This window comes from Quercus lobata, chromosome 10 (assembly GCF_001633185.2).
Source record: "Quercus lobata isolate SW786 chromosome 10, ValleyOak3.0 Primary Assembly, whole genome shotgun sequence".
NCBI lineage: Eukaryota > Viridiplantae > Streptophyta > Magnoliopsida > Fagales > Fagaceae > Quercus > Quercus lobata.
This window is the reverse complement of record NC_044913.1, coordinates 38,151,582-38,161,124: the sequence shown is the minus strand read 5'-3', so window position 1 is coordinate 38,161,124 and position 9,543 is coordinate 38,151,582. Positions and strand designations below refer to the sequence as shown.

Here is a 9,543-nt window from a genome sequence, read left to right as displayed (position 1 = left end):
TGATGATCAGTCTCGGGAGGGTGTTCAGCTCTAGCCCAGCCCCGCGATCCAGCAAACATCTGAGATTGTCCAAGTGTAGCCTATCAACCCCACGAATTGATTGCCGAACCAGATTACTATTGTTTACCTCTTTTACTTGAATGATTTCTTTCTTTCTTTCTTTTTTTCTTTTTTTTTTTTTAACAAGTTTGCTTATGTCACCGAGCTATGGTGACAAAACAATTATTTTTCCCGGGTTTCACTTTTTTTTTATGGTCACCGAGTTATGGTGACAAGACATTGGTTTCGTTTACATGTGTTGACTATTTAACTATGGTTTACTTACCAAAGAATTTCCCTTGTCATGTTTATGAATGTTTCAATATTATGATGTTCCATTATACCCTTCTACTTCCGTGAGTATATATACATGCCTCTAATGGTCGGGTAATTTAATCATGGTTTGCTTCTGGTCCGGGCATGCTCGGTGCTTGGAGTTGGTTTGTAAAGGAAAATGAGTTAGCTCATTGGCGATCGAAACTTCGCTTAATATGAGCCCATCTTCTCATGCAAAATGTAGGCTATGGAAAACCTGGTCTCTGGACTTAGCCTTTAAAGCAAGCTCTTATCCTTAGAAAACTGTTGTGTAAGGCTTCCACCTGCTCGGTGATAGTGAAGGAATCAGGAGATAGGTTATTGCCATTAGAAGGGTTTAGTGTAAGGTTCTCACTGCTCAGTGATAGCAATCGCACCGAGAAGCAAGTTTCTGCCCTTAAAAGAGTTTAGCATAAGGTTTCCACCTGCTTGGTGATAGCAATCGAACTAAGAAGCAGGTTTCTGCCCTTAAAAGAGTTTAGCATAAGATTTCCACTTGCTCGATGATTGTGATCGAATCGAGAAGCAGGTTTCTGCCCTTAAAAGAGTTTAGTATAAGGTTTCCACCTGCTCGGTGATAGTGATCAAACTGAGAAGCAGGTTTCTGTCCCTAAAAGAGTTTAGTATAAGGTTTTCACCTGTTCGGTGATAATGATCGAATCGAGAAGCAGGTTTCTGCCCCTAAAAGAGTTTAGCATAAGGTTTCCACCTACTCAGTGATAGTGATCGAACCGAGAGGCAAGTTTTTGCCTTTAAAAGAGTTTAGCATAAGGTTTCCACCTGCTCGGTGATAGTGATCGAACCGAGAAGCAGGTTTCTACCCTTAAAAGAAAAATAAGCAGTCCCAGTTCCATAATTCTCTTTATATTTACTGACCAGCAGTGCCTCTAGATGAATTAATGGTATTAAGGATAAATGCACCTGTAAAAATAAATATCACCTTAATATTAATCAACAAAACATATATACAAGATTACATCTAATTTGTAGCCCCGTGCATGAGCAGTTAATGATAAAATTTCTTCAAATTGTGCACGTTCCATGGCCAAGGGAGTGGCCTTTCATTTAAATCTTCCAAGTAGTATGCTCCTGCACCTGCAATAGCAGTGACCCTATAAGGCCCCTCCCAGGTCGGGGCTAACTTCCCAGCATCTGTATCCCGCATGTTCCCCATCGCTTTCCATAACACCAGGTCCCCAGCACCGAATCCCCTCATCTTTACATCCCGGTTGTAGCGTCGGGCAAGTTTTTGCTGATATTCGGCTAGCCTTATAGTTGCTGCTTCCCGGTATTCTTCCAGCAAATCCAGATGCTCTACCATTAATCTTTCATTCTGGGGGAGGGCAAATGTTGCAATTTTTGCACTGCATAAGTTTACCTTGGCTGGTGTCACAGCTTCTACCCCGTACATTAGTGAGAATAGAGTCTCTCTTGTAGATCTTCTTGGAGTCATTCGATATGCCCAAAGAATGTTGGGCGGCTCTTCAGCCCACCTAACTTTTGCACCGTTTAATCTTTTTTTCAACCCATTCACAATTGTTTTGTTAGTGGCTTCAGCTTGTCCATTACTTTGGGAATACGCTAGGGTAGAGTATTTGTTCTTGATGCCGAGATCACTGCAGAACTCTCGGAAGGCCCTACTGTCAAACTGTAACCCATTGTCAGATATAAGAGAGTTGGGTACCCCAAATCTAGTGACTATATTCTTCCACACGAACTTCTTAACATCCACGTCTCAAATATTGGCTAACGCTTATGCCTTCGCCCACTTAGTGAAGTAATTAATAGCCACTAAAACAAACCTTTGATTGCCCATCGCCTGGGGAAACGGACCGAGAATATCCAGCCCCCACTGTGCAAATGGCCAAGGGCTCTTGATCGAATTCAGATGCCCCGCTGGCTGGTGGATTAAGGAGGCATGCTTCTAGCACCGTTCACACTTACACACATATTTAGCGACACCCTTATGCATCTGTAGCCACCAAAATCCCTGAGTCATTGCCCGGTGAGCTAATGAATGTCCACCCACATGACTGCCGCACACCCCGCCATGTAGCTCGGCCAAGAGTTCGTTTACCTTCCCGGGGTGTAGGCATAAGAGTTACTGTCACGCCCCAAACCAAAAAGGGTCCAAAGCATAAGAAATACATACCAAGGGTACCTATGGATTTTTCCTTTTCGGCAAAACAAACTATAGGAAATCTTTATTTTCCTTTCTTTTCCACAAGATAAGAATATATAACCATACTAAAATCTCCACATTACAAGTCAGAGCTCTATAACACATTTATGAACAATAGCAAAAAATCATGTGCCTCCACATAATACATGAATATATAATACAAAAATCTTGGATTACACAAAGTCACAATCTTATCAAGAATAAGAAATCTTAATATCGAGTCTAGGCCTACCACGTCTAAAGCTAACAAACCCCAAGTGACCAACCTCCAATAGAATTAATTAAAGCCTCGTTGAACATAGCAAAATCGAGTCACCAATCATTTACCGCAAAAGTCTCCAAATTTAACATAGCACTTCAATCATCACCAACAAAGTAAGCTTCATATCCAAGGTATAGCTAATTACTCTGAAAAACTGTTAGATGGTGGAATAAGCTAAAGCCCAGTAAGTAGCATAATTAATTGGGGTGGGGGAAATGCAAGTTTCATCTTCAATAATAATAATATGACAAGAATGATTAAATAATGAAACACAAAATTTCTCAAAGTAAATACCTTGAAATTATATACTATAATCTGTGAGCACCAACAATATAATTCCAAACCCATAATATCTAACATAAGATAAATTATCATAAATATACCATACTACCACATAGACCGGCTAAGGCATCCACCCATTCACAACTGCCATGATATTGTCCTTTCTGGTATGTAAACTTTTGGTCTCATGGACAGCAGCCTCACCTATACCCTCAAGGTTTTTCTCTCCCCTCATGGGCAGCAGAGAGAGTGCGTCAAATAGGACCTCTCTTGCATGTGGTCTCTTGGCCCCATGGGTAGTAGCCTCACCCACACACAATCAAGGAAACTCTTCCCCCCATGGGCAGCAGGGAAGAACGTATCATCCAAAGTGAAAAAGCACTGACCTAGATTTGATTCCATTGTCACAAAGACTACGGAAACCAAATCGGGTGATCACCGGAAAATCACACATGGTATGGTGTCAAAACCACATAAAGGTCACAGGTATACATTTCCTTTCAAATATATAGTTTATAACCAAGTAGTTTCAGAAAAACCTTAAATAATCTAACTTCCACGAAGTTTGTAAGGTTTTCAACTTCATTCTTGTCAAGAGATTTTCTATCAATTTCCCAAATAATACAAGACAAGATAAGCATCTTTAAATTTTCTAATATACCATAAAATCTATGATTTTCTTATCAAAGATTAAATAAAAGATGCTCATATTTTCCATGTCAACAATTCATGCATTCCCCAAATGCAATACCAAATATGATGCATTTTCATATATATATATATATATATATATATATATATATATATATATATTAAGGTTACGACACAATAGTTTTTAGGAAAATATAGTTTCCATAGGTAGTTTCCAAAAGTGTGTCTAACCCAAAAACAACATTTATGCAACATGATTATTTTTCAAAAATCCCATTAAAAAGCTACTTACCTTGCAACCCGCAAAATGCCTAATTCTCCAAGCTCCAAAGGAGATTAGCTAGAGCCTCAACAATATCAAGCAAACCTAACACAATAAGCATAAAGCTTAAAATTGTATCTAGCTCCAATTTAGGAATCGCCAAATAAACACTTAATTAGGCAAGCCTAATATTCAACCTCATCAATAATAATATATTCCACTTCCAAAGTTTCTCAACAAATTGATTCACAAGGCATAAACTCCAATTATAAAGTTAACCCATTTAATATCATCTCCCACATTATGACTAGCTTCCATAAAATTTACACTACATCAATAAGAGACCCATGAAAGCAAAAATCAAAATATCCTCCAAGACAAGAAATTTAGAATTTCAACTAACTCCAAATAAACCCAATAACAATGGAAAAATTAGATTTACCAACCATCACATGTTATAACTCAAAACTCCTAAATTTCCATCACAAATAAACCTTAGATAGCCACTATTAGCACAAACCATAAACCCACTCATCAAATAATTCCACCAATACAAAACCCATACATATAAACACATAAACATTACTTCCAATGCTCATAAATTATATGGATATCATTATCAAAACTTAGACTAAAGAACCTCAAGTAAAAGCATATAAACCCACCAAAAAGATGAGGAATATTTACCTCAAATAAAAGATGTGAAGGTGCTTAGAGGTTCCTAAGGATTTTCCGATGACATTTCCGGAAAAATGATGGTAGAGATGGTGGCATGGAGGTACCGGTGGGAGAGTGTGAGGCAGTGGAGAGGAGTGTTAGACAGAAAATGAAAAAGAAGAAAAAGAAAGAAAGGTGAGGTGAGGAGCTTTGGCCAGTCAAAGAGATAAAGAGATAAGAGTGAAAAATGAGTGGTGGGGAAGGGTAGGGTAGGTGGGAGCACGTGAGACTCAAAAAAATCTGACTTTTTCTACCCCTTTTTTTTTTTTTTTTTTTTTTTTTTTTTGTTGGGACGTTACAGGTACGGCCTTCCAAAAGACCTCCGATATAGCTTTCTATTCATCGACAACCAGTACCGAGAGGCTATTTGGCGAATCCTATTAGCCTTTTTTTTGTCATCTGGGACCTGATCCTTAGCTAAGAAGTCAATGATCGGGTCCATTCAACATGGTCTGGATGTTGAAATCACTACAACACCAACCCCGACGACACCAACATCAGTCACAGTATTAATGCTTGGTTTCATTATGAGCTCCACTTAATTAACCGAGGAACATCCTCAGCCATTGCTGAAGCTAGCATAGCCAGAGAATCAACATGCCTGTTTTGCCCCCATGCCACTTGTATCAATTTTTCCATACAGAACTTACCCATAACCTGCTTTACCACCTGTAAGTACTTTTTCATTCAAGAATCCTGGGCTTTAAAACTGCCCTATACTTGGCTAACCACCAACCGTGAATTTGAATTAACCTCCACGTCCCGAGCACCTATGCCTAATACGGTCCTCAATCCGGCCAGCAAGGCCTCATATTCTGCCTCATTGTTGGTGGCTCTGAACCCCAATCTAAAATAATGCTCCAACCGTATTCCTTCTGGAGTAATTATGACAATCTCAACACCAGCCCCTATGGTGCTAGATGCACCGTCCACAAAAACCCTCTATGGACGGCATTCCACATGACAAACCATTTCCCCTTTGTTCCTAGGAGAAAATTCCGCAACGAAATTAGCCAACACTTGCCCTTTCACCGAACTCCTTGGCTTATGCCTTATGTCAAAGGCTCTAAGCCGGGTCCCCCATTTAGCTATCCGTCCTGTGAAGTCAGATATTTTCAACAATGATTGCAGAGGGTATTCGGTTAATACGTATATGGTATAAGCTTGAAAGTAATGGGGTAGCTTTCTTGTGGCATGAATTAATGCCAACACCAGCTTCTCCAAAGGTAGATACCTCGTCTCGTCATCGACCAAGGTTTTACTGATATAATATACGGGCTGCTACACTCCTCGGTCCCTCAAAAGTACGGCATTTACAGCGTGATCGAACACCGAGATGTACATGAATAAGTCCTCCCTAGGCTCCGAGGCTGTCAACATAGGTGCCTGCATTAAATACTACTTTAAGTCCTGGAAGGCTTTTTTGCACTCCTCATCCCATTGGAATCTCTTCCACTTTTTCAGGAGTTGGTAGAATGATCGACAGCGATCAGTGAATTTGGAGATAAATCGGTTGAGGGCAGCCAGCATCTCGGTCAATACCTGCACTTCTTTTGGACTGCTTGACGGCTTAAGGCATTTCACGGCTTCAATTTGGTCGGGGTTGACCTCTATTCTCCGATTAGTAATCAGATATCCCAGGAATTTACCAGCCCCCACCCCGAAAACACACTTCTCCGCATTAAGGCACAACCTATGATGTCGAAGTGTTGCAAACACGTCCTGGAGGTCCTCCACATGCTGTAATTCTCGGTTGCTTTTTACTACCATGTCATCAATGTACACCTCAACCGTACGCCCTATTTTATCTCAGAACGTTCTCTTCATCATCCATTGGTACGTGGCCCCGGCGTTTTTCAGCCCAAAAGGCATTACAATATAGTGATAATTAACTTTCAGGGAGCTAAATGCTGTCTTTTCTCGGTCCTCAGCCGCCAGGGCAATTTGATGATACCCCTGAAAGGCATCCAAGAAACTCATCCTCGAGTGTCCATATGTGGCATCTACCAACTGATCGATCTTCATCATAGTGAACTGATCCTTTGGGCATGCTCGGTTCAAATCCGTGAAGTCTACACAGACTTTCCATTTACCATTCTTCTTCTTCACTACCACCGTATTGGCTAACCATTTTGGAAAAAAGATCTCTCTTATCGTCCTAGCTTCCTTTAACCTTTTAACCTCCAACTTAATTGCCTCAACATGCTCATTGGCTGACCTTCTCGGCTTTTGCTTCTTGAGAGGAAATGACGAGTCTACATTGAGCCCATGGACTATGAATTCAAGATCCACTCCAGGCACCTCATACGGGCTCTAAGCGAAGACGTTAAGATTCTAAATAAGAAACAACAAAATTCCCACCTTATCCTCGTCCTTCAAACTCGCTCCTATTTGGAAATACCTGTCAACATCCGGTAATATCTTAACTCTGAGTGGTTCCTCGGCACAACCAGCCCCCATTCCCTCTCGAGGCTCTTGTAATTGCTATAAAGGGGCCTCCTTGGCAATTTCCTTCTCTTTAGCCTGCTCACTCTTCCTATTAATCGCAACAACTAGGCATTGTCTCACCACTTGTTGATTTCCTCTCAATACGGCAATGCCATACTCGGTAGGGAATTTAACCTTCACATGTAAGGCGAACGGGACAGCCCTCATTGCGTGAATCCATAACCTTCCCAAGATTGTTGTGTAAGGAGAAAATAAGCCTACCACAATAAACGTTGCAACAACCTCCTTACCTTCCATATTCACAGGAAGGAAGATTTGCCCCTGGGGAATCACCACCCTGCCATTAAACTCGACCAGAGGTGTATCCTACTTTGAGAAGTCCTCCCTTCTAAGCCCGAGCCCCTTAAACAAGTCAGGGTATATCATGTTGGCCCCGCTCCCCTGAACTATCATCACCCTCTTTACTAGGAAACCATTTATTCGTGCTGCCACTATCAACGCATCATCGTGCAGCTGAATCGTTCCCTTTAGATCGCTATCATCAAAAGTAAGAGGTCCCTGAGCAAATATCATTTTCTTTTTAAGGGGTTGCTCAATCGAGTAATTTTCTACGGGGCAACAGTCAGTACCCCCTTCCTAGTCACTACCGTACTCTTCGGCACAACATGAATGACTTCAATCACTCCCAACGGTGGTGGGAGAGGATTTCCTCTCTGCGGGACTCCCTACCCGGCACCCCAGTTCCTGGAATCCGCCACGAACTCTTTCAAGTATCCTGCTTTCACCAACTGCCTTAAATGATCTTTTAACACTAGACACTACTCGATGGTATGCCCTTTTTCTCTGTGATAGGTACAATACAAGTTCTGGTTCCTCCGAGATAGGTCTCCCCCTATCTTATTCAGCCATCTGAAGAACGATTCGTTCTTTATCCAGTCTATGATCTTGTGCACCGGCTCCCTAAATGCCACATTCACCTCCTCCATTCGTACCTCCGGTTCCTGCATTCTTAAATCCTTCCGTGGTCTTGGCGGAAAAATGCCCTGCCAAGGATGATTTAATAACGGGGTCTTGCCCTTACTCTGAAGCCGATCATCCTCGAGGCGTTTATACTCTTCAATATGCCTCATAAGTTGCCTCATATCCTCAGAAGGCCTCTTCATCAACGACTCCCGTAGTTTAGAATCCTTGGGTAGCCCCATCCTAAAAGTGCTTACCGCAATTTTCTCATTGCCCCCGCCAATTTCATTGTAAAGCTCCCAATATCGATTGGCACAACTGCAAAGGGTTTCGCCGACCCTCATCTTCATAAACAGTAGTGCGTCCACCGGCTGTGGCACCTAGCTGCACGTCACAAATCAGGCACCGAATTCTTGAAGTAGCTCGGCAAAGCTGTGAATGAAGCCTTTTCGCAACCCATTAAACCATCTCAATGCCGTGGGGTCGAGACTTGAGGGAAATACCTTACACATCAGTGCGTCACTGCGAATGTGTAGAGACATCATGTGGATGTAATGATTGACGTTCTCTACCAGTCCGTTTTCCCATTGTAGGAGTTAAATGGTGGCTGCGTGAATTTGTTCGGCATTGGGGCCCGTTCAATGTCATCCTAGAACAATGACCAAGCAGCTCTACGCAAGGCGCGACTCATGTTATCCATAGCGGCATTATGGGGCCGTCGTCCCTCTGAGGAGTTTAAACCCTAGTCGACATACTCGTGTGAACGAAACAGTCCCAGTTTCGACAAGACTCTCGGGATTGGGAATGGTCCCTGCGTCAACGTGACTCTAGGGAATGAGAATGATCCCGGCATCAACTGGAATAGGACTTATTGGACTCCTCCCCATATCGATTTCCCCCACTATCAGCTCTCCTTTCTCGTTCATCTCGATCCCTTCTCTGGTGCCCACCTCTCCCCTCCAACTCTAAATCTCTCACCAGTCCGCATAACCGCTCCAGCTCCTCATCTCTCTCGTCAAACTAGTCGTGCCCCGAAGCACTTGATACTGTTCGGTGTGTTTGATATGACCCCTCTCTGAGGCCAGACTATTCCTCTTCTCGCTCCCGCTCCCTATCCTCACGTCTTTTATGTCTTCTCTTTCACCAAGTTGATCCCCGAGAAGACCCCACTGAATCACTTTCGACATGGCTCCCTGATCGCCTATCAGACATTTTGTCGGGCGTGAGTCTTACTCAAACTACAGCTTTGTAGGAGATTCCCACAAATGGCGCCAATTGTGCGTACCAGAAACGAGGCTATTGGGTTGGGCCTTAATCGGACTCACAATCTGTTTGTATTGTGGGCTTGAGTTTCCTACTTTTGGGTCGTTCTCGACATAGAGACTCAACGAAATTACCTTTTCCTCTAGATCGTTCTATTCTCTC

General features: G+C 42.4%; 2 protein-coding genes across 2 annotated transcripts; both read right to left on the bottom strand.

Moving 5' to 3' along the window:
* Nucleotides 1-1,222: 1,222 nt before the first annotated feature.
* Nucleotides 1,223-1,765, bottom strand: LOC115964709. Its single transcript, XM_031083970.1, has 2 exons — nucleotides 1,450-1,765; nucleotides 1,223-1,275 (listed from the first exon to the last, which is right to left on the bottom strand). The coding sequence occupies exons 1-2, from the start codon at nucleotides 1,763-1,765 to the stop codon at nucleotides 1,223-1,225; spliced, it is 369 nt and encodes a 122-aa protein (XP_030939830.1).
* A 6,211-nt stretch (nucleotides 1,766-7,976) lies between these two features.
* LOC115964708 lies at nucleotides 7,977-8,462 on the bottom strand. Its single transcript, XM_031083969.1, has one exon. The coding sequence runs from the start codon at nucleotides 8,460-8,462 to the stop codon at nucleotides 7,977-7,979; it is 486 nt and encodes a 161-aa protein (XP_030939829.1).
* Between the last annotated feature and the right edge of the window lie 1,081 nt (nucleotides 8,463-9,543).